The sequence below is a fragment of the Mustela putorius genome, unplaced genomic scaffold (assembly GCF_011764305.1).
Source record: "Mustela putorius furo isolate JIRA1106 unplaced genomic scaffold, ASM1176430v1.1 tig00003983_pilon_pilon_pilon, whole genome shotgun sequence".
NCBI classification, from domain to species: Eukaryota; Metazoa; Chordata; class Mammalia; order Carnivora; family Mustelidae; genus Mustela; species Mustela putorius.
In genome coordinates, this window is record NW_025422123.1 from 13,969,870 (window position 1) to 13,994,902 (window position 25,033).

Genomic DNA, 25,033 nt, shown 5'->3' on the forward strand with positions numbered 1-25,033 from the left:
ATTACGGTAAAGATGTAACAAAACTGCCTTTTCCTTGTTTCTCCTTCATGTCAGCATTTCCCCTGGTGATATTGAAACGGAGGTTTGCATTGGGTTTTGTGGCTCGGAGGAACTATGGAAATAGGAGACAGTAGAATCGGGATGTGTGGGCTTTGGTGGTGAGAGAGGAAATCCAGGCTTGGCTACCCTGTCAGAAATCAGACCACATGAAGTTTTCAGTAAGTGGAGACTGTGCCTTCTGTGACTGAATTCCCACGGTCATGGCCCATGGCTCACTAAGAACTCTTGGGCCAGTTATTAAAAAATAAAACAAACATCTCTTTGGTGAAGGTAGGGATTAGATCATGATTTACCAATCCATTTCCTAGCCAGTTTTTCCCCAGGCTCAACACCGACATAGACAAACTGTGATTGCCCTTAAAAGTCTTCATTCACAGGGGCCCAACTTTGCATTTTATCCCCCGTGTTCTAATTACATTAGAGCCGTAGATGCAACCTGGTCTCATGTGATCGTCTGAGATAAAGATGAGGAATTAAAGCACAAACAAGTGACTCATTTTAATGGATTTACTCCAGACAGGAGAAACCTGTAATTTCTCTTCAGCGTGCTTGATGGACCCATCGTGGAGTGAATCACAGACTTACACAAGCCTTGAAACCCCAGGCGGTTTTACAGTTCTCAGATAGGGTTTTCACCATCGGTGGCTGGTTTGCACCGGGCCCTCTTGGATTTCTCTTTGAAAAATGGAGAAGTGGCGTCACAGGCGCTGAAGGGGGACCATGGGACCTGCAAGGGGAGGCACCCGGGATGGTGGGGCACAATGGCTGGAAGCTCCGTGCCAACTCTCCTGCCTGGCTGCTAGCTTTCCTGGATGCGGTGAGTACCCATGCCAGGAGCAAACCTTCCTCTGACTGAAGACTGGATTGGTTTTGCGTATATTATGGAATGGGGAAAATGCGCGATTTCTGGTGGTATTCTCTGGGGTGCTTGATTCTGCAGGAAGCCTTCCTGACATTATTTAGAAATTGGCTAGCTCAAGGTTGAAGTCCGCCCTTGATCTCTTTTATATTTGTTTTTCTTTAAGAAGTCATTTGTCAGGATCTAATTGCTCACTCCCAGGAGTGAAAATGCAAAGCACTCTGTCAGGCAATTTGACTCTGTTTTCTGACTGTCCCTTTGCTTGATAAAGTGGATAAGCAAACCAGCTTGCAATTCCCTTCCTTTGGGCTGAACGTAAAGATGTATATAATTTATTATAAAGCATTCCTTTAGTAGTTTTCTTCTATTTATTTATTTGACAGATAGAAATCACAAGTAGGCAGAGAGGCAGGCAGAGAGAGAGGAAGAAGCAGGCTCCCTGCTGAGCAGAGAGCCCAATGCAGGGCTTGATTCCAGGACCCTGAGATCATGACCCGAGCTGAATGCAGAGGCTTAACCCACTGAGCCACCCAGGCGCCCTAGTAGTTTTCTTCTTATAGTGTGGCTAACAAAGCTTTCTTTATATCAACTTAAAAGGAAACATTTCCTCTAGTGATGGTTAAATCTTTTTGTAAAGGGCATCTACCCTTGTTTTGAGTGGTCTACTGTACACCATTTAATCACCTATATTCCTTATCCTCTGAGGACAATTGTGACCTTTCAAATGTATGTTGTAAGATGCCTTTGTGTGTGTGTGTGTGTGTGTGTGTGTGTGTCAGTACTTCAGTGACCTTTCTTCCTGGAGCCAAGCAATTGCCCAGTTGACCAACTACTTTAAAATCCTGTAAGTCTTGAGAGAGTTGGTGAGAGGCTAGATACCTTCCAGATCTGAAATTGTGTGATTCTTCAAACATAACAGTATTTGAACCAGACTGCCGTTCTCAGAAAAGATACTGAGCCACAAAGAGATTGGCTAGAAGCCATCTTAAATAGCCCAGAATAAGACGCTTCTGATTGTAATAGATCTTTTCTATCTTTCTTTCCCCCAAGGCTCTTTATGAAACTGCTCTGCCATGGCAAGGGACAACTGGTAAGAGTGACTTAATCCGTTCTGTTACTGACGCCAAACAACACGCAAACAACTTGTTTAGCTGTCTGACTCTATAATCAGCTCTAATTACCCCAGCAGAGTAGATGGGACATACGGTTATGAAAATCGGCTGAGGGGAATAGAACACACACACCCCAACATGTAGGTCAGCAGTCTCTAAGTTCCTCACCCTCAGTTAACCTCTCTGAACCGGACCTTCCCATAGAAGGGATTGGCCAATAAGTGTGAGGTGAGCAGCTGCCCAGAAGGTGAGCCAACAAGTGGAAGCCCCCCACCGCCCCCCGCCACCTCACATTGGAGTGAAGGTCATGGAGGCAGGTAACACTTTGAGACAGTGTCCTCTCCGTAGGCAAACATCCTCACCCAGCTCACCTTGGGGTGTTCTGTGTGGAGGAGTTTGAGAGATCACGGCTTCCAATGCATTCTTTCCTTCCTGACTGCGGTTACTATTCCCAGGCTTACCTTTTTAAATTTGCTTTGAGTGTCCTGATGCTAGCTCTCACGCAGCGTGTCTGGGCAGGTGGGGAGCGCCTGGGTTCCATGACTCATATCCTACAACCCCATTCTAGGGAAGGTCAGAAAAAAGCTCTGGGACCCAGGCAGACTAATTGTATTTCTTGATTCTAACTCATTCAGAAACCCAGCTCTTAGTACAAGGGAGGTGGGACAAATAGGAGATGGTGTGTCAGAACTGCTGGAGTCTTCTAGGTCTTTCCAAGAAAGGGTTTTGTGAGTTCTGACCATGGAGACAGGGCAGAAAGGGTGCTCACGCTGCCATGCTGGGAGCAGACATCACTCATCTAGTGTGGCATTGTCTCTTGCCAAGCCTAAACAGGACCTTGCAATCCTTTTGCACAGAGGCTCCAAGCAGTATAACAAAGAGGTAGGTTCAGAGCATGTCTACTTAAATCTCTAGGTTCCAAAAGGATCTAGAGTAGCACATATGCTCACCTCCCCCTCTAAGATCGAGAACTTGCCTTGTGATTTTAAAGCAAAGACTTCCAAAGTTGGTATCATTCTCTGTGGGGCCATTCACTTATTCATTCATTTATTGAGCACATGCTGACGGGGTAACTATTACCACTCTTACACTCTGCTGGGTGCTCGGGACCAAGAAATATCCCTTCCTGTTCACCTCCTAATGACAACATGATTTTTTTGGTTGGGGGGAGGCCTATTCTGTTAGGTGTGGGCTAATTTCTCTCAGGCTCTGGGGCTGGGAACACTAGCTCTTGTGCTCTTTTGACCCTTTGTCATCAGGGCTTGGAGCACAGGCAGTGATGGGGGAGGCATCCCTTGCTGGGAGTTCTCTGGGGAGGGAATATCCTGAGTCACATGACCTCTGGGACCCTTCAGTCCAGCTACATTGTCTTCCTAGCCTCGGGGGCCAGCAAAGGTGATTTTCTCTCTCTCTCTTTCTGAAGTAATCACTCTGTTAGAGCAGAGTCTGGCTTCCATTCAGTGGCCTAGAATCGCCTATTACCAAGTGAAAGACAAAAGTGGCTGATAGTGGGCAATTCACACTTTTATGAGGATGCACCGAGGGAGAAGGCAGGTTAGGGAAGCAGGGAGGAGGAATTTGGGATGCTACTTTTCCAGTACCTGAGAAGCTGCAATTCCAGGTGGCTCATTGCTTTTAATCTCTGAAATAGGCCAACTTTCAGGCACTTTGGGAACAAGATACAGGGCGTGTTTCTTTGTAAATGTCAGGTAACTAGTCACCTAATTGCCACAGAAGACTCAGGCATGAGTTCTGCATCTTGTTTTCTCTTCTTCTTTTTAATTATTCATTTCTGAGTCTGCCTTCCCCTTGCTGGGATCATCCCAGACACCTGAGATGTCTTTCATCCCTGCCTTTCCTCACCTTTCCACCCAGAGAATCATGTGTCAGGATGATTCTGACTCTTCTCACCATTAAAGATGACCTATCCATTGCCTCCTTCTAAGTTCAGGTCTGTTACTCTCTGAGGCGCTACTTTGGGTCCCGGGGTGTGGCCTCCTGGGCAGGTGTTAGCATTGGGGCTGGCACATGGTAGGTGTCCAACAACTGCACATGTAGTCTGAGTCTGGATACACTAATGTGTTCCAGGATGACACATGGTCCTTGAACAGCAGCCTTAAATTTCCCCAGAGGACTTTGGATGAGAAGGTAAATTTGGTACAACCAGAGTGGAGCAGTCTTTTCACCACAAGGATTCCCAGAAACTCTGCTATGCGTCCGTATATATAAGAGGGGTGGGCGGGGTGGGGCGGTTGGTGTGGGGACACGTGGTTTCTCCAACTTATCTGACCATGGAACACCTTAGTCTGTTATGAGACCAGTGTTCCAGAGAAACCCACTTCAGGACACAATATCTTGGGCAACCTCAACTGACACCAAGCTCTGTATGGTTTGCCTTACTAAACAAAACAGGCAGTTTTCCTGAAATCACAGAACAATTAGGGCAGTGCAGGGTCATGTTTTTCTTCCATTCTTCTAAAATTCAACTTTGGTGCCTGCTACAAACTTGGTAAACAAGTGGCGGGTAGTAAGCGTCCACCCTAGGCATACAGCACTCTTCTGTCAGGATTACTGCTTACTCTTTTTATGTTCCCCCACCATGTACTAGGATCTTGATTTAAATAGTCAGGAACCATTTTTGCCAACAAACCATTTTTCCTGCCACCATACCTGAAGGGTTTAGAGAAATAGCGATCTTACGAAAATGCAGTTTTGTTGTTAAACTGAACACACTATAAAGCCAGAGGTCAGTGAATGGCATGAGGTCATCTTAGCATACTGGACACAGAATAACTCTGGGTTCTCCATGGAGGAGAGAACCAGGCCTTGACTCCTGCAATCTTTACTAGGAACTAGTAGACCCCTGGGCCAGGCAAGTTGTCCTTACTACGTTCACATCTGAAAACGGCTTCTTTCAGTACTGTCTGTGTTTTTGTCAATGTTCTTTTGGACAATCCACTCTTGTCATATGTATTTAGATTTTTATGTCCTTGTTCTTTTCTTCATTCTTTTAAGAGGTCAGTTGCTACCTGCAGACACTGTGCTGGGTATTGGAGAAATACCAAATATATATATTTTAGGTTTATATTTGTATTCAGTATTTTTTTAAGAGAGGAGGTGTAAAGGGAGAGGGGGAGGGAGAATCTTGAGCTGGCTCCACACCTAGTGTAAAGCCCAGCATGGGGGTTGATCTCACGATCCTGAGATCATGACCTGAGCCAAAATCAAGAGTCGGATGCTTAACCAACTGAGCCATCTAGGTGCCTAGAAGTACTTTATATTCACAGAAAATTTTCAGTTCAGTATTATGCAAAATGCAAAGTCAACTTTGCTTATTAAGTCTTTATCAATGGTGAATCTAAGTATGTTTCTTCTATTCTGTTCTATAAAATATCAGACTCTGTTTATGAATTATGCCAGATATACTTCTTTTTATTTTTCAATTCCCTGTTTCAGAACTCCAAAGCTCTAGCTCATTGTGCTCTGCAGAACACTCTGGCTTTTGGCTTCAGCTATCTATATCATGGTGGGACAGATTCCATTCTATTCTTTTTGGTGAGAGGAGAAAAAACCCATTTGGAGCTACCTTGAAAACATTTCTCCATTTGACCCATCCCTACCAATCAAACTAGGCAAAAATAAGCATGCTGTGCCTCCTCTTGGGTAACATTATTAAACATCTCCTCCTTCCCACTTGTAATAATTGAAGGAACTTTACCATATAATTATCATATAAAGTAGTAGATGGGTTACATACACCAGACTATAAGAACATGAATGATGAAATAGCAAGTTAATTAACCAAAACTCTCCAAACAGCTAATTATGCTCAGCTCAATGTTTGTGTTTCATGTAGCCATGCTTATGATTTCACACTACATATAAGCGATCTGTTAGAAAGTTTTTTCTAAGGAAAAAAAAGAATATGTCATTATTTCATCATGTTCCACAAAGAGCATAATGATCTATAGAAAATGCCACGCCTAGTGGATCCTTTAGTCTCCAAACACTTTCAGGAGCCGTGGGCTTACAGAGGCCCTAACACTGCTCAGGAAAACAGTTTTGAACTTCCTAAACCACATCAGATCACATCACATCATTGTGCCAAATGTCCAACTTTCTTCCAGCAAGATTAACTTTAAGTTCTTATATTGAAAACTGTGGACAGTAAAATGCTTCCTTCTGAAGCCTTAGATAGCAGGCATCATTTCTTTTAAGTGGCCTCCTGTTGGTTCGTCTTCGCCCATTTCACTGTGCATTTCAAACCATTGCTCTCTAGGTGGAAGAGAATTGCATTTAACCTCAGCATCCGTCCTATTATTTGGCTCTGAATGTAGGTATCTTTTTTTCCCAATTGCATGTACCTTGGGAAGAACATTTTGATAGATTGTGAAAAAGTAAAGAGGAAGGACCAAAGAGACCACTTCAGTGGGAGAAGTGGACGATTTTCAACTTGATAATGAAAATGAATCATCCATTCTGTATTTCTATTTCTCAAATTGCAGGTTACAATCCATTAGAGGGTTATGGATTCAATTTAGTGGGTGGCGACCAGTTTCCGAAAGAATGGCAGATAGAGTGGAATGCAAGATAAAAATCATGGACAGAGCAGAGAGTGTCTTGCTCATAGGTGGGAAGGATAAGAAATATATAAAACCTTTTAAAATATAAAAATTATGCATTTTTCCAGTTTTATGTATGGATACCTATACACATACATATATATTTCTGTACACATTGAGTCATGATTAAGATCTGTTTTATTACTGTGTCAGGATAAAAATTTTGGAAAGCCACCGGTGTATATGTGAAATATACAGATAGATCTAAGACAGCTTATATTGGTTCTTCTGGTATTTCCTTTTATGATGATGGTTAAAAATCTATCCTATAAGGAAGATGTGGTCCATATACACTATGGAGTATTATGCCTCCATCAGAAAGGATGAATACCCAACTTTTGTATCAACATGGATGGGACTGGAAGAGATTATGCTGAGTGAAATAAGTCAAGCAGAGAGAGTCAATTACCATATGGTTTCACTTATTTGTGGAGCATAACAAATAACATGGAGGACATGGGGAGATGGAGAGGAGAAGGGAGTTGAAGGAAATTGGAAGGGGAGATGAACCATGAGAGACTATGGACTCTGAAAAACAACCTGAGGGTTTTGAAGGGGTGGGGGGTGGGAGGTTGGGGGAGCCAGGTGGTGGGTAATATGGAGGGCACGTGTTGCATGGAACACTGGGTGTGGTGCATAACAATGAATTCTGTTACACTGAAAATAAATAAGTAAATAAATAAACAATTTTTAAAAATCTATCCGAAATAATATTAATATTGCAAATTGCTTAGTGTGCCCATCCAACAATTTGCCACATACATGAGAACTTCTTTCCACGCACTCACGTAAGATCTTGAATTCCACACACATATTCCAGCAACTATGCAAATCCATTACCACACTTTGCCTGTCATTCGGCCATGTTTCCTTTCCCCTGCTCAGACTTGCTCTACAAGATGACAGTATAAGTCCAAATACGTCTCCCCATTCATTGGTTAGGAACTCAAAGAATTTTAAGCTCAAAGACAATTTGGATGCCTTCCTGTAAGTGCCTGTGGCTCATCCTCTCATGTGAAGGCTCACTGCAGTCATGAAAGACCTTCTTAGTCTTGACTCCACCCAGAAAAAGTCTGACGATCCCTGATCAGTGAGTTTTCTTTGCTCCCTGGCCACAGGTTGCCTGGTGAGCATAGATGGATCAGAGTTCGTTCACCTCCATTACAACATAAAGGAATTTACATTTGCTGAGGCTCAGTTTCTGCTTGGCCTTATTCACTAGGTAGAGTATGTAGCTGATCGCTCTTCCCACTATTGGTTTGACTTGTCTGAATTCCCCACTGGACATCCTTTATGGAAATGACAGCACCCTTTACTTCCCTATCCCCAACATCTGGCACAGTTTCTGACAAATAGGAGCCACCTGATAAAGGGTGGTTGAGAGAATGAATAATCATCCCACATTTTATGAAATGGATGAGAAAGAAAATAGGCTCAGCAAATGTCAAATAGCTCATCAATAGCATAAATGTTATTGACAACTTAGCTCATGCTGAATATAAAGTCCATGACATTTTTACTTTGCTGCATCTGTACTAAGAGAGCATTGTTCTAAGGAACTTTGCTTCCAATAAATGGTCTTTTTTTCTGCTATCCTGTAAGAGAAGTATGGTTGTCATAATCAAATCATGATGATGTTGATGAACTTCAACTGTGATGGAGATGCTTTTTGGAAATTTGTCTTTGAAAGGTAGAACTAGCAAGAAAGAGGCATTATCAAAAGAAAAATAATTGTAACTGTGTGGTGACAGATGTTAACTAGACGTACTGATTTTACAAAAATACAAATATCAAATCACTATGTTTTATGCTTGCAATTAACACAATGTCACATGTCAATTATATATTAAGAAGAAGAAAAAGGCAAGAAACAGAGATTTAGCCAAAGAATAATTATCTTTTCATGCTTCTAGTTTCTCTGTATAATAGTTGATCAATAGTTGAGAGAGGATCTCAGTGCTTGCTCCAATAACAGACGATAGTGTGTATTCAATTCATTTTAAGTTCCTTGACCCCCTTTGCCCAGAGAGACAGTACATTGTAGAACAGTAGTTCTCAACTGGGAGCAAATTCCTCTCCCAGGGCACATTTGCCCATAACAGATATATTTGGCTGGCACAGTTAGGGAGGAAGCTGTTCCTGGCATCTAGTGGGTTGAGGTCAGAGATGCTACTGCACATCCTATAATTTACAGGACAGCCCCCAACAAAAAAAGAACCATCCATCCCCAAAATGTCAATAGTACCATTGCTGAGAGATCCCATCTTAGAACTTGACTTTCCAGCTGTACCATCTGGGTTGAACCCTTGGCTCCACCACTTTTTATGAGTGACCTTGACTCATAGTCACTTGGTACCTTAGCTTCTCCACTAATGAAATGAAGATGATAATACTGTCTTACATCATCTAATTAAATTAATTAATGCAAAGGAGGACTTTAGAAAAGTGATTGGTAAATAAAGGTTCTTGATAAATGTTATGATTAAAGAAAATCGTGGATCAAATAATCAGAAATGGTTCCTTGGTGAACATACATCCTTCCTAGTGCTTCCATCACTCCTGTCTATTGTTTGTAGACAAGTTGCCAGTTGAAGGAAAGTCTTTTCCATTTTTTACACATTAGCTGGCTTGAAAGTAGATATTCGTGTCCTTTCTAGAAGCAGAATGTTTTGGTATGGACATCTCAGAGTACCCAATAGGGTCACCAAGGGGTTGGTTAGTCGGCTAAGTTTTGTGTTGTCTGGCTTTATCAACTCCACCTGAATCCACTTTCATTCTGTATTGCAGGTGAAGATCCTAATGTGTGAAGATGAAGTCCCAGGCAACCATGATTTGCTGTTTAATGTTCTTTCTGGGCATAGAATGTTCTCACTATAAATCCAAGGTCCACATAAAAGTAAGTTTAATCCATTCTCAAGTGGTCCCATGGGAAATCTGCCAGTTCTCCTAGATGAGTTAAATTTATGACAAATAACATGATCTTAAATAAAATTTCAAATGACTACAATTTTACTCTTGCAGATATATATCTACATCTATCTCTATAAAAAAAAATATATATATATACATATATATATATATGTATTTTTTTTAAGGGGACAAAGAAAAGTTGAGAGGTGGCTGGGCCCTGCAACAGTGTATTTGCATGGTGCAACAGAGCACAACAGTATAATAGAAAAATCACTTTGCAAGCCACAGAGAACATAAACAGGCAGCTGCTGGGAGGAGGAATACTAGCCTGGCAGGTAGCATTTCAGCTCCAGACCTTACCTTTTCTTCTTATTAGCTGCATACGTTGTTTTCTTCTTTGAGTCTTAATTTCCTTATGTATAACATAAAGGGTATTTTTTTTTCTTTTAGATAATTTTTATAGCCCTTTATAGCTGCAGAAGAGTTTGTGATTCTATTATTGTCACCTAATGATTATTCCTAGCATCTGCTCATTTCTTCCTCTCAGGGGATCTATGGTATTTGGTGGATCATATTAGCTTCATTTCATAGTTACAGTTAATACAGAAGGAGACCAGCTTAGCATTATAATTACTACATCTCTTTTCTCCCTGAGTACTTGAGCTTCCCAAAATAGGTACCCAATCCACTAACCTGACCCTCAGGGCCCAAATGACCACTGGCAAGATTCTTGCCCTCCTCAGAGGAGGGTTTATTCTCTGTCTGTGTTCACCTCCATGATTCCGTCTGAAAATTTCTGTGACATCACACGCAGACCTGGTGCAGTTTTCTTCTGAGTCATGAACACATTTTCTCTTGATCTCCACATGGAGCCTCTATGTTGAGATAAGCAAGGAGAGTTCCACAGTAAAGAGGACCTTTGGGAATTTGTGTTTTACAGGATGGAGATAAACGTCAACATCCTGAAGGGAAACTCATGACTGGAAGGATACAAGGTAGGTGTCTACAGAAGAGTGTTCTTCCACAGGGAGACTGAGCAGAGTAAAGAAAAAGCATGGATTTGGCAGAGCATGTCCCCAGACCACAAACTTTCAAATGGCGAACAGTCTCTAACAAGTTCTCATTGTTTACCAGTATTGACAGGCTTTCTTACAATTATACCATTATCCATGGCATAGTCAATGACCCAAGTTGGCAAATTATTCACGTGTTCTAGAGTAGAAGACAAGTGTTTACTTTAAAACCCCAAAGGGAAATCTGTTTGAATTAATCAGCTAATAAGAGGCAGAAGAAGGAACAGGGCAGAATTCATGCCTTCGTGCAAAGGTATTTTCAGAATACTTAAATGTATGTTACACTCTGGTGCTGAGAAGTCTACTGAAGTGATGTAAGATAGGTATTGTGTTGGTGAGATGGGTTACTCTCAAAAACTCAGAAAAAAACTATGGAGATAGTTATTAGTAGCGAGATAATGAAATCACATGGTTCTTACCCAAATAGCAGAGATCACTGGATTCTGCACAGACATGGCCAAGTATATTTTTAACAAGAAATACATTTATACATTGATGTGGACTTGAGAAAAGAGGGAAAGAGATGGCTAACCTTCATTGAGCATTGGCAAAACTGATTTAAGGGCTGAACAGGATGCTCACTCATTCAAGTTTTAAACAAGATTGTGGCATCACCTCCAAACTGTATGGATGAAGAAATTGAGATGCGCTGAGCTTAAATGACTTTGCAAAACCAGGGACAGTGGGTAGGTGGTAAAGAAAAATGCAAACTTCCTTGTTTCCTTTCTCTATGAATGGAGTCATCCACAGAGCTTCCCTTGACTCACAGACAGTCACCACATCTTAAAGATTTCAACACCTTACTAGCTTCCATTAGGATCTACTTCTTTTCAGATCCTTTTTTACTTTTTTTTTTCTTTTTCTACCTCTTTTCAGATCCTAGATCCTTTTTCCCGGGAATACTTCAACACCCTCATTCTTGGGTTCCTTGCTTCAAGTCAATCCACTCTACTCATGGGCCGAATTAGGCCTGCCACCAGGTTTTAAAAATAAAGTTTTATTGGAACACAGCCATGTCCATTTATATTCTTACTATCTTTGATGGCCTTCATGCCACAAAGACAGAGTAGCTTTGAGAAAGACACCTGGTTTATAATGGTGAAAATATTTATACTCTGGCTAGTTTTCATATGTAGCAAATAAAAATATGGAATTCCTCATTGAACTTAAAAATCAGATAAACAATGAATGATATTGCATGTGTCATATGAACAATAGAAACTTATTCATTGTTTAACTGAATATTTTCCGTTGATCCCTGTTATTCATGGACTCTACATTTATAAATTCTCCTATTCATTCTCCTATTGGAACTTATTGGTGACCCCCAAATCACTACTCACAGTGCTTTCTGGATCATTCATAGACAGAAAAAAAAAATTGAGTTAGCTCAGGTACAAGTTTCCAGCCAAACAAGATAGCACTCTGTCTTCTTGTTCTAGCTGTCCTACTATAAACAAGTGTTGTTTTTGTGCATTACTAATGCCATATTTTTGTATTTTATACTTTTTGTTTGTGATTTTGTCATTTAAAATAGCCCTGACATAGTTCTGAAGAGCTGTCTGGTGTTCCTAAGGAGATTGTGATGTGTCTAAAAGAGAAAATTCATGTGTTAGATGAGCTTTGTTCATGTGTTTTTATGAGTTATGGTACTATTTGCCATGGGTTCAATGGTAATGAATCAACAACATAAACGAAATGTCTTTAAATAGAAACACACATAAAATGAGCTAATATATATTAATCAGCTGATAAAAGTGTGAGGAAAAGCTTGTAAGAATCTGCCTTGATTTCCCCTTCTTCGGTGTTTGTGGAAGCAACTCCATAGACCATAACTATTGCAAATAATGAGATTCAACTGTGTCTGAAAATAAATTTACTATTTAACTGGACTTTCCGTATTTTATCTGGCAACCCTATCATGGCCTTTATGGAAAATTTTACTGCCTTTGCTCTATGGTATTGTTAATTATCTTTCAAAAACAAATCCAATCATGTTTTCTGGTAACCCCCATATTAGCACAGAATTCAAGTCTCTCATCTTCATCTCTTGCCCCACCCCCCTCAGCTGCTCTAAACTAGCCTTTCTGTCTGACCTGCGACCCCTCCTCTCCATGTGCTGTTCACCCTGCCTGGCACACCTTGCTTGGTGCTGAAGACTCTGTTCAATGTCACCTCCTCTGGAAAGCAGACAATCCCCAAATCCCTAGAATGAGTTAGCTGCCTCCGTCAGAGCTCAGTCATGCTAATTAGGCCCCCTCCTCTCTCTCTCTTGCTTTTCAGAGAAATGCCAGGGACCTTGCACCATGGCTTCCAACTGCAGCCAGCCCTGTGCTCAGCACTTTCGTGGAGAAATAGGATTTACATGTCATCAAAACAAGTGGCAAAAATCAACTGAAACATGTACAAGCCTCTCGGTGGAAACACTCTTTAAGGTGAAGCATTTGCATATTATTGGCTTCTAGGGCTAATTTCTCAGGAAACCGTAGAGGCATTTTCCTGTGTTCTGTTCCGCACGACAATAAATCTCAGACTTAGACTTGGGAAAATGGCAGATTGTGGGAAATTTGTCTCTTCTCCTTCCTTCCTTGCCCCAATTCTCAGATACTCTCCCTGCTCCTCACTCTCTCTTTCTCCCTCTCAGCATCTTTTCTTTAAAAACTCCTTTACACAATGGTAAATGCTTAGAGGTTGAAGTTTGAGTTTTGACCTCAAATTTTAGAGCTTAAAGTTTGAGATGGATTTGTGTGTACCTTCGCCTAATTACTGAACTCTAAACTTCTTGAAATTACAATTTAGCATCATTTGACCTGCTAACCTCCATCCATCCCCACCCACACAAATTTCATGAGACTCCCCTTTTAAAAAGATAAAATAAGTAGACAGATTTTGTTTTTAGAATTTCTCCACATCTCGGGAGAAAATGTCTTGTTATCATCCTTGGGTTAAAACCACTATCCTGGGGCACCTGGGTGACTCAATGGGTTAAGCCTCTGTCTTCAGCTAGGGTCATGATCTCAGGGTCCTGGGATTGAGCCCTGCATAGGGCTCTCTACTCAGCGGGGAGCCTGCTTCCCCCCCAACCCCAACCCACCTCCCTCTCTGCCTACCTGTGATCTCCGTCAAATAAATAAATAAAATCTTAAAACAAACAAACAAACCACTATCCTGAAAGTGATAGGTCAGTATCCTGATCTCAGTGGCAATTTTGATGGAACTTCCTGTCTGGGTGTGACTCCATCCTACACTCTCTGTCTTTCTTGGCATCTAAACCCCTTTTTAGTTCCGCTTGCTTCTCCATTTTCCCCTCATGGTGTATTTGTGCCTTCGCTCCTTTATTCTGAAATATGTTAGGTATTTCATCATTTTTGAACAAATTTTTTTTTTTTTAAACAGGACTTCAGTAGTGCATCACGCCTCTCCCTAGCAGCATCATCTGTGCCTGTTCACGTTCTTGATTTTCGAGCTCCAGAACCCGTGGAGAGTGTAGCTCAAGGAATCCTCAGGAACTGTCCAATTGATTATGCCTGCATACTCGATGTCGTGAAGTCATCAGAAGCCACGTCTGGAAACATCGCGTTCATAGTGGAGTTACTAAGAAATATTTCTACAGACTTGTCTGATAATGTTACCCAAGAGAAAATGAAGGTATTCTTTGACAATTTCATTTTAAAAACTGGCAGGTTTCTTTCCTTTTTTTTTTTTTCTTAACCAAATCTTGCATTTTAACAGTTTCAAATGTACGGTCCAAAGTCAGACAGCCACAGCAACCATAACAACGACAGGATTTTTATTTCAATTCTGCAGGTCGATTCACTCTAATTTATGTAAATTTTCAAGAAGTTAGCACATTTTTAATACATGTTTCTGTACAGACTTACTAGTTTCAAGAAAATATCCCGAAAGGATGGCTGTGAGCAAGAGTGTGTCTATTCCAGTGTTGCCCAAATTTAATTCTGTAGAACACAATTATTTTGAGAAAAGTTAATGGGGGTTTCATTTCTACAAGGGAGATCTGTGCATAGCAGATGTAGAAATTCTGGGTTAAACAAAGTTAAGCAGGTTTCCTTCTGGCAGGACTTTTTAGAACTTTTCATGTGTTAATGAAGTTTAGCCCTCTTTATAAAGGGGGGAGTATAGAGATACAGTATGCAGTGTTTCTCAAATTTAGGTTTTTATAGAATTTACCCCCAATTCCCTCCATTAAACAATCATTAATAGCTCATGAGAACTCTTAGGTTATATAAACTGCAGTTTGGAAATGCTGTCCCCGGGCACATAATAAAGTAATAAACTTTATTTATATTTTCATTTTATTTTAATGATTGTTTTACTGTACTTCTCTCTCTGAAGTCCTCTTAGCATGAGATTCCAATAAACAGTGAATTTGAAGAGCAATATATCAAAGAAGATCCCATCACTTGAACTCGAGAAATTTCAGGGTTTAGAGATTGACTTTCTACACTAATGTGTAAATCCTTAGCATAACTTCCATTTTTTTCCCCTCCACTGCAGAGTTATAGTGAAGTGGCCAACCACATCCTTGACACAGCAGCCATTTCAAATTGGGCTTTCATTCCAGACAAAAATACCAGCTCGGATTTGTTGCAGTCAGTGAATCTGTTTGCGAGGCAACTCCGCATGCACAATGAATCCGAGAACCTTGCAGATGAACTCTTCATTCAGGCAAAAGGGCTTCGCATCAACCACAATACCTCAGAGAAAAAGTTCAATTTCTCCGCGAGCATGAACAGTACAACAGAGGGTATCTTAGGGATGATAGAAATTCCCAGGCAAGACCTGTGGAAGCTGTCACCAAATGCATCCCAAGCCATCAGCATAGCCTTTCCCACCTTGGGGGCCATACTGAAGGAAGTCCGCTCGCAAAATGTGAGTCTTCCTAGACCTGTAAATGGTCTCGTTCTTTCGGTGATTTTACCGGAAGGACTGAAGCAAGTCTTATTTACCTTTGAGAAGATCAACAAATCCCGGAATGCCAGGGCCCAGTGTGTTGGCTGGCACTCGAGGAAAAGGAGATGGGATGAGAATGCTTGTGAAACCACGCTGGAGATCACGAACAGAGTGAAATGCTTGTGTAACTACACCAACATGGTGATGTCCTTTTCCATTCTAATGTCCCCCAAATCTATAGACAACAAAGTCCTGTACTACATCACCTGCATTGGGCTCAGCATCTCCATCCTTAGCTTGATTCTTTGCCTGACCATTGAAGCCCTGGTGTGGTCCCGGGTGGTTGTGACGGAGATATCATACTTGCGTCATGTGTGCATCGTGAACATAGCTGTGTCGCTCCTGATTGCTAATGTGTGGTTCATCATAAACTCTAACTTTCACAAAAAGGCCCAGGACTCCAAGTGGTGTGTTGCGCTGACATTTTTCAGCCACTTTTTCTACCTCTCTCTGTTTTTCTGGATGTTCTTCAAAGCACTGCTCATCATCTATGGAATATTGGTTGTTTTCCGTAGGATGATGAAGTCCCGCCTGATGGCCATTGGCTTTGCCATTGGCTATGGGTGTCCACTGGTCATCGCTGGCACCACAGTTGCTATCACAGTGCCAGAGAAAGGCTACACGAGACCCGATGCCTGTTGGCTTAACTGGGACAATACCAAAGCCCTTTTAGCATTTGCCATCCCAGCCTTAGTCATTGTGGCCGTGAATCTTGTGGTGGTTTTGGTTGTTGCTGTCAACACTCAGAGGCCCTCTATTGGCAGTTCCAAGTCTCAGGATCTCGCCATAATTATGAGGATCAGCAAAAATGTGGCCATCCTCACCCCACTGCTGGGACTGACCTGGGGTTTTGGAGTAGCTACGCTTATAGAAGGCACTTCTTTGATATTCCATATAATTTTTGCCCTGCTTAATGCTTTCCAGGTAAGTAGACTTGTTTTATTAGTTAATATTATTAATATTTTATTTATAAGATATATTTTTATTTCATAACTTGTTATTCTGGCTATATGACATATTCTGGCTATATGATTGAAAAATATAGAATACAAAATGTTTGTTCCATTTCTTTCCATGTCTTGGAGACATTCAGCTGTGGCTCCTCTCACCCCATTGATTGTCAAGTTGGATTTAGCTGATCAGGCTGATTGGGTGGGAATCTCCTTCTTTTCTGTCCTCAACCGGTCCACCTGTATCTCTCCTAAAGTTTCAGTGTTAGATGAAGTTGACCTTCACTTCTAGAGGACTAGTCTTTGATCAAAGATGTATGAATCTACACTCACATGGTATGCTTCAAAACAAAGCAGTTTTTATCCTTTCTCAAGCAGTTTGGGAACTCAGTGGAACAGTCATTTCCCATGGGAGGACTAGACAGGACTTGCCATTCTCTTTGAGTGTTAACCAGTTAGGAGTCCTCATGGCTCATCCCGGTGAAATAAATGGAGGTTGTTCTTCGTTGAAATAGATCTGACTGTGTGTTGCCTGACCCTAGAAGTGTAACTTTTCTCTGGGTCTCACCCTTCTCCTTAGTAAGACAAAGATTTGAATCTAAAGTCATTTCTCTTTTCTTTTCTCTTCTCCCATACTTGGTTTGGCAAAATTAACCCTCCAAAAGTTGCTTTACTTTATGTTGGCTACTGAGCTTGTACTTTTGGGAAGCTGCCACTAGCCAGACTGCTTTCCATACCTACGAGGAATAGTAAATTAGGCAAGTTCATATCCTTAATTATGCTTTTCATCAGGGGTTGGCAAACTCCAGCCTGCTTCCTGTTTTTGTAAATAGTTTTACTGGAATAAAGCCATAATCATTCGTTTGCATTTTGCCTATGGCTGCTTTTGAGCTATGACAGCAAAGCTGAGTAGCAGTAACAGAAACTGTGTAGTCCGCAAAGCCAAAAGTATTTATTATCTGGTTCTTCACAGAAAAAAATTTCCAGTCACTGCTTTAAATATATAAATATAACTGTTTAGTAAAGCAGCATGAATTCCTGTTAATGTGTCACTATTACTATATTTAAAAATGTGGTAAAAATATAAAGCAGACTTTTAAGAAATGCCAGCTCAGATCAATCATATATCTTACTCATATGTCTTTAATAACTATGGAGAACATTTATTTCACTCTTTGCCTTGCATGGCTTTAAGGAGAAATATTTGACTCAGGGTTGTTGTTCTTGGTGTTTTTTTTTTTTTTTTTTTCCTCTGAAATCAAAAGCTCTTCGACTGACATAAATCTCCCCAAATCTTGAAGTTATTTGGGAGACTAATGATATCATTCTATTTTTTTTAACTTTATAACTTAATTAAGCTCCAGAAAGTTTTATTGTTTCTTTTCTGAATCACTTCTTTTTCTTTTTTCTTGATAGAAAAATACTGAAACACTTTTAGTTAAATGCACTCCAACTTTTCTCAGCAAGCTTTCTCTGTGACTCACATTTAAAAGTTTCCATCTTCTGATTAGCGTTTCTTTGCCGTGAAACTCTCCTTGGAAACCCAGCCTTCCTTCCATTCTCATGGCAGGATCCAGAATTCTCTTAAACTTCAACTTCCACCATTTAAAAAGATTGGCTATCAATTATTGTGACTTTACAGGTAACCAAATAATTTAAACTTCAAGAGACCCTGTCTTTCAGAGCTCTGTAGTTTTCTCTTTTATGAATAAACTAATTCCATCAGCTCAGAGACCCTGCTATTTTGTGACTTTTAACCCCAACTGAAAGTAACTATAATACAGGTTTCACTTCTCAAGAAAGCTTCCATGATTTTCACTTTGAGCTACAGGATTCCATGTCATGTTGTGTCATGTTACTGCTACGATAAGTAAGAACAACTACTTAATATTTGGAAAGAAGGTAAACAGATGTAATAAGGGGGAAAACACCATTGTACATTTGCAGTCATTCAATAAATATCAATAACTGTATTGCCCAGACATGAAGGTGACCTTCTTTCTTTGAGGTACAATCACAGAAAAATTTGCCAATGTATTTTCTCTGAATCAGTAAAAGCTGAAGTTTCTAACATCCAATAACTGTCCTTGAAGATATCTAGAAGGGTGGTATTAGAATAACAGTTGGGATGTTGTCTGCCATACCATCTCTCATACTTCTGAATTTTGCAATAGGGGTTCTTCATCTTACTGTTTGGAACCATTATGGACCATAAGGTAATTTGAATTTGTTTCTCTTATTGTAAATATTTCCATGTGGCTCAGGGTAGCAGGGGGATGGAGTGGTTTTGATCAGAAAACCTGGTCCATGGGGTGAATTTATGGGGGTGCTTCAGGCATCAGCTGAGAGGAGAAAAGGAGAGAACTCTACTCTCTCATTTCCTGTACTTAAGTTAACAGGAGGTGGTGTGTGAGTGTATCCAAAAGAATAAAAACCATTACCTGAATTTTAATTTTAACTCTAGATCTAATTATAACCAACATTTTAATTTTAATTATAAATGTAATTATAGCTATACCTCAATTTTTAATCCAAGTCTTATTTTTGGCTAAGCACTATGCTAAGCCGTAAGCCTAAGCTGCTTCTGCCAGGGTTAGTGGTCTTGAAGTTTCAGGACAGGGGTCTGGATTTGGGGGATGTTGTCATTTGTTCACTGTTATTGTTTCTTTAGATAAGAGATGCTTTGAAGATGAGGATGTCTTCACTGAACGGCAGAACAAGGGTCGCAGAGGTAAGCCCTCCCATTCAGTCTCAATAATGAAGGGTCAGTGTCCTCAGGAGAGTCACACAAGACAAATATAGCTTAGTATTCCGGATTTGTCAGCAAAGAGAATTATTAGGGCACACATTCATTCATTCATTTCTTCACTAGACACATTTGGAGTAGCCGGCTAAAGCTTAAGGTCAGTAGAATGTACCTCTCAAGAGAGTGTTGCAGCTTGGATGTATTTCATCCTTCTGGACCACTGGATGTATTTTGAGGTCTGGACCGTTGAGATGGGACAACATGAAACAAGGATCAGAGACTCCTAAAACACCGGAGCTGGGAAATGAGAGATGAGTTAGAAATGAAATTCTAGTCCAACTTAGTCGTTTTATAGGCGCAGAGTACTTAAGAGATTCGCCTGAAGCCCAGTTAATCATGAGAATTCACAGTGTCCTTGCTCAGGACTCTTTTCAGTAAACCCTGTTCTTGGATTGAAGTATATGTATACTTATTGGTCCTGAGCTTGACCAAGCTATCCATCTTTTAAGGTACCAACTGAAACTGAAATCATTGCCATATTAATTAGAAAGCAGTCATTTACTCAACCAATAGTTTCTCAGTAGTAGCTACTTTCTTAAAAATAAACAGACAAAACATTTTCTGAACACATTGACAGTCAGCATTTACGATTAGCTACTATTGGGTGTGACTTTTGTTAGCCTGGTTCATCAATGCTAAGATAGGCATTTTCTTTACCTTCTAACATTTCTGCAATTGGAATGTGTTTTACAATCAGTGGCATGTCATGATTAAATCGGCAAGTTTTTTCTTTCTTTTTTTCAGTGGAACATAAAAAGAATGATGCAGCTAACAATGTTAGTTTCAATGAAAAGTGATTTTATTCTGTGTAGCTGTGTCATTTCTAATGCTTGTTTTCACATGTTTATCTCTAAGCATTCATATACATAAATATAAATAAACTTTTTTCAATACCGTTACATACTGAGATCACTGTTACTTTTTTTTTTCATTTAGAATGCATCTTTAAGCCCAACCAATGGATCTAAATTAATGAATCGTTGAAGACGAGATGTGAGTATTAAAAACTCAAGGAGAATCTTCGCTTTCAAGTTGTGACAAACTTCTTAATGCCCTTGTGAGCACACGGTTGCCTCTAGTGTGAGGCAGGAGTGAGATGGGGAGGGAACAGTAGACAGATCTTTTAGAGCTTAGAAACTGCTTTATTGCCCAGTACATAAAGGAAAATATGCACATCTTTAAAACCTATGTCATCTCAGTGTATATGTCTAAATCTTTTAAAAAAGTTTTTATTTAAATTCCAGTTAGTTAACATACGATGTAATATTAGTTTCAGGTGTACAACATAGTGATTCTACACTTCCACACAATACCTGGTGCCCGCCTTCATCCCTGTCACCTATTTCACTCATCCCCCTGCCCACCTCTGTCTCATCACCGTCAGTTTGTTCTCTGTAGTTGAAAGTCTTTCTTGGTTTGCCTCCCTCTCTCCTTTATCCTGCTCGGTTCATTTGTTTCGTTTCTTAAATTCCACATATGAGTGAAATCATTGTCTTTCTCTGACTGACTTACTCACTCAGCATAATACTCTCCAGCTCCATCCATGTCATTGCAAATGGCAAGATTTCATTCTTTTTTTAGGCTAATATATATACATATCCATAATATATAATATACCATATAATAATTTTTTTTATCCATTCATCAGTCTATGGACGCTTGAGCTCTTTCCATAATTTGGCTACTGTAGATAATGCTGCTGTAAGCATTGGGTTGCATGTATCCCTCTGAGTTAGTATTTTTTATTCTTATATGACCAAATCTTAAATGTACTTTCCTTTCCTCAGTGAGCGAATGATATCATCACATCTACACTGATAGAGGATACACCCTTGCTGTCTATAGCACTCACACACCCTAATTCCATCTTGTCTGTGAGTGGTGACACTTATAATAACCTCATTGTTGAGAAGGAAGACTTAATTGATTGAAATCACAAAGCAACAAGCCTATCCTTCCATAGTGAAGTAGAGCCCAGAATCATCCCTAAGGGGGTGTGGGTTAGAATTGCAGAGAGCTAGCTGCCTCACAGCCAAACTCCGAGACATATTTCTACACAGATGAAATTAGGAGAAAACAAATATTAGGCATCTGTGAAGGGGAGATCAGTCACACAGTGGCAGCCAGGAGCCTGAGAGGTAGTAGGGAGATGTAGTTGGGGGGATCAAGTTGGGGGTAGTAGGGAGATGTAGTTGGGGGGGGATCAAGTTGGGTACGGTTTTGTCTTGGAGAGGTTTCATGGCCTTTGAACATGGATATAGTGAGTCTCAGATTTGTTTAAACACCATCTGGCAGAGGTACATCCTCTTTTACATTCCTTCTCTTTCTGAGTCAGGGCAGAATAGTGAACAATGGGCAAAGCGGAGAATTGAAATAATCTCATGTAGTCAAAGACATTCTGAGTTGGTAGAACCGCTGTGTTACAGAGCCTACAAACCTCACATTGTGCTGTTGTGGGACCTTGGTTCATGGTCCCAGGGAGAGGGAGGGAAAGAAAGAGAGCTTTGTCATATCCACTGACTGTCATGTGTGGGGTGCTGGGAAAACACCGGCATGAAATCCTTACTTAATCATTCTCACATCCGGGTTTTTATATTAGAACTAAAAGGAGCGAGGAGGGATATCAGAGTCTTTTAAAAGGTTTCTCTCTCCCACCTCTGCCCGTTTTCTAGTCTGTAGAGCTCCCCCACAGTGGAACATCACTATAATGTTTCTTGATCAGTCATTTACCAGGAGATAATTCAGATGACCTGTGCAAGATAACCTTTCCAGTAAGGTCCCAGTTTGACTTGCTTTAGGAAGTTTGTTAGACTGCTTCAGGTGGAGGAGATTCTGGCTCTTGGGGATCTGAAATCTAGCCATTCTAGAGAAAAGAGGTATGGTTGAAGTCTAATCTCCAGCTAGTTGGGCATACCTGGTTGGCTATAGTAAAAATTGGAGAAGACCCGTAGAAACCAGGATCTGGACTTCACTCCTTCCTGTGATGGGGAGGTGCACATAACTTCCACAGGCACTTGGGGGAAAGTGGAGGAAGGTGGGTGGGAGTGTATTAACAACTCTCCAAAGACATCCTCGCCTCCTGATTCTTCAGCTCTTACTTTTGAACCTGTGAGGTGGGGCATGAACTGAGGGTTGCATTTTTTTCAGCATATCCTTCATAGGTGGCCCTCTCCTATTGAATTTTCTCAGTAATTGGAGCTTTGCTTTTTACATCTGGACGCACATGGAACCAGAAGGATCAGGACCAGCAGCTGACATGAGGGTTAGACCACGTTAGGGGCCAATAAGTTAGGCATCAGGAGTAGGAAATGTACTGTAAGTAAATGGAGACCTAGGAGCACCAGGTGGGGTTTGGGTCTTTCAGCAGAGAAAGAGAGGGGTTCCAGCCAGTCAAGGTCAGAATTACAGCTCTGCTGCACGGGGTGTTTCGTAAATGCAGTACTGCCCAAGGCAGTATTCCTAAGCCACAAGGAAAAGGCAGTATTGCAGGTCTTAAATCAGTACACAAAGTTGAAGGCTGATGGGATCTGAGGAGACAGGCGTTAAGTCCATTGGTGAGACGGGGAGGCAGGAGTTCTGAATTGGACTTGCAGAGACTGGAGACCCTAGGCATGGGTGGAAGCTCACATATCCCAGTGAGTTTGATTGCTCTTAGAAACAAGGTTAGGGGTGGCTCAGTGGGTTAAAGCTTGTGCCTTCGGCTCAGGTCATGATCCCAGGATCCTGGGATCAAGCCCCACCCCCGTGGGGAGGTCTGCTCTGCAAGGAGCCTGTTTCCTCTTCTCTCTCTGTCTGCCTCTCTACCTACTTGTGATCTCTGTCAAATAAATAAATAAAATATTTTTAAAAAAAAGAAAGAAACGGGGTTAGGAAAGGTTTGTTAAAAGATCTTGAGATCATGGAAGAACTGCAGAGGTGTGCAAACTCGGCAGGTGGCTTTAGGTCTAGATTCCAATAGAAGGAATCCCATTCTGGAGGCGGACGAGGGAGGGAGCTAGAGGACAGGCTTATTATGAAGGCACAGCCGCACAGCGCCCTCTGCTGTTCATATGGAGGGCGGGCCTTTACCGGGACGCAAACAGAGCCTGTTTCCCAGTGTTACTCCAGTGTGACCAGGAAGTCTCTTCAGTTCCTATAAAACCCCTTCCACATATTTGCTTGTGCCTGAACTCACCTCAAAAGATGCAGAACTCTTCATCCCCCAGTAAGACATGAGACTGACTGAGCCAGTGCCTCAGAGAAGCAACACGGTTTTGTACGTAAAGTTTTAAGTTCAGAGGAGCAAGTCATTCTAGAGACCAAGCTTAGGTAGCCCAAGAGGGTGAGAGGGCTCTGGGGACGGAGTTTAGGGCTGGGTTGAGGAGCAGCATGGAGAAGGCAGAGGGCACAGAAGAAGGAAGCTGGGAGAATTACCATGTGACTCTTACCGTGTGACTTTGAGGAGATTGCTCGATGCCTCTGTGCCTGTTTCCTCATCTGTGAAATGGGTCTAATCATCATACATACCTCCCAGGATGGTCTAAAGATTCAGTGAGCTAAATATTCAAAACTTGTAGAATGAGGCCTGGCTCAAATTAAGTTATCAGTAAATGCCAACTATTCTTCCTGTTAACGTGTGTTCCAACCATTTTGCCTAGGCCGCTCCATTCCTCATGGATGTTCCGTGTCCTGGACTGAGAGTGAAGCTCTGGGAGAGGGAGGCCGGCATGAGGGACAACCAAGTTTCCTTGGAAGACTTTCTCTTTTGGCCAGGAGTGACACCTAAGCTGTCAGGGTGAAAATGCTTGCTGAGGGGAAAATGAGAATGACGTTTGGTGCCTGGGCTTGAAGGAGCCAGAACCACTGACTCTTTGACTGACCCATGACTCGCAGGCACCTGGCTTCTTGGTCAACCTTGGCAAGATTAAGACAGCAAGCCATTTTCTGAGCTTCTGGACAAGGCTGGAGCTGTTGGGTGTCTACTGGATGAGGTGTGTTTTCATGCCCAAGGCCTGCTCTGTGGCTCCATAAACCCGCCATTGTCATTGTGCATGGATCATGCTTGCTTTGGGGGACAGAAGTTAGATCCAGTGTCGGGGAAGGGGCGGAGATGGGAGTGGAGGGGGGAGGGTGGCAGCAGAAATACCGACTCTACTTTGGAGACAGTTAAATTATGGTAGGTTTCCTAAGAATGGGAACAGAATTAAAATAAGAGGACTTTTAAATGTGTTTCTGATTTTAGTCTATTAAAATAGACTAAGTAGTCTATTTTAATAATAATTTTGCTCCTAGGACTTTAGGTTCCTTATTTGTGATACTTAAAAATATTCTTGTAGGTATTATTATTATTATTAGTGTGTGTGTGTGTGTGTGTGTGTGTGTGTGTATGTGTTTAAACCCCTATACATAAAAATATTTTAGAAATAAAAATAAAACCATTTACTTTTCACAACTTGCTCATGTGTGAGTTCATTCAAGGTGGATGGCCCCACTGGTATGGTACATTCTTGGGTACAATTCTTTTATCAATCTACCTGGACCCATTGGCCAGACACACAGGAGGCCCAGGAATGTAATCCTACCATGTACTTATAAGGTGAGGACCTAGAAATATTTAGCAAACAGCACTACTGTCTTTTAGACATGCTCAGTGAAATTTCTTTCTTTCTTATTTTTTTAAAGATTTTTAAA

The 25,033-nt window shown here is 41.1% G+C and overlaps 1 protein-coding gene across 2 annotated transcripts; it reads left to right on the plus strand.

The window, feature by feature from the left end:
* Positions 1 to 24,732, plus strand: ADGRF4 (adhesion G protein-coupled receptor F4). Of its 2 annotated transcripts, XM_004739728.3 has the most exons (11): positions 1 to 877; positions 1,970 to 2,009; positions 9,441 to 9,549; positions 10,504 to 10,558; positions 12,920 to 13,071; positions 14,033 to 14,284; positions 15,152 to 16,531; positions 18,732 to 18,773; positions 19,229 to 19,288; positions 20,300 to 20,356; positions 24,001 to 24,732. In XM_004739728.3, the coding sequence occupies exons 3-10, from the start codon at positions 9,463 to 9,465 to the stop codon at positions 20,345 to 20,347; spliced, it is 2,076 nt and encodes a 691-aa protein (XP_004739785.1). In that variant the 5' UTR covers positions 1 to 877; positions 1,970 to 2,009; positions 9,441 to 9,462; the 3' UTR covers positions 20,348 to 20,356; positions 24,001 to 24,732. The 2 variants fall into 2 exon arrangements, with proteins under 2 accessions (XP_004739785.1, XP_004739786.1); XM_004739729.3 differs by lacking the exon at positions 1,970 to 2,009.
* The last annotated feature ends 301 nt before the right edge of the window (positions 24,733 to 25,033 follow it).

What these genes read in the sequence shown, in the direction of transcription:
- ADGRF4 (XM_004739728.3), top strand. Translation starts at nt 9,463, where the DNA reads ATGAAGTCCCAGGCAACCATGATTTGCTGTTTAATGTTCTTTCTGGGC. An exon ending in TTACCCAAGAGAAAATGAAG is followed by an intron (nt 14,285 to 15,151) that starts GTATTCTTTGAC and finishes CCTCCACTGCAG; the next exon opens with AGTTATAGTGAAGTGGCCAA. An exon ending in GCAGAACAAGGGTCGCAGAG is followed by an intron (nt 19,289 to 20,299) that starts GTAAGCCCTCCC and finishes TTTTTCATTTAG; the next exon opens with AATGCATCTTTAAGCCCAAC.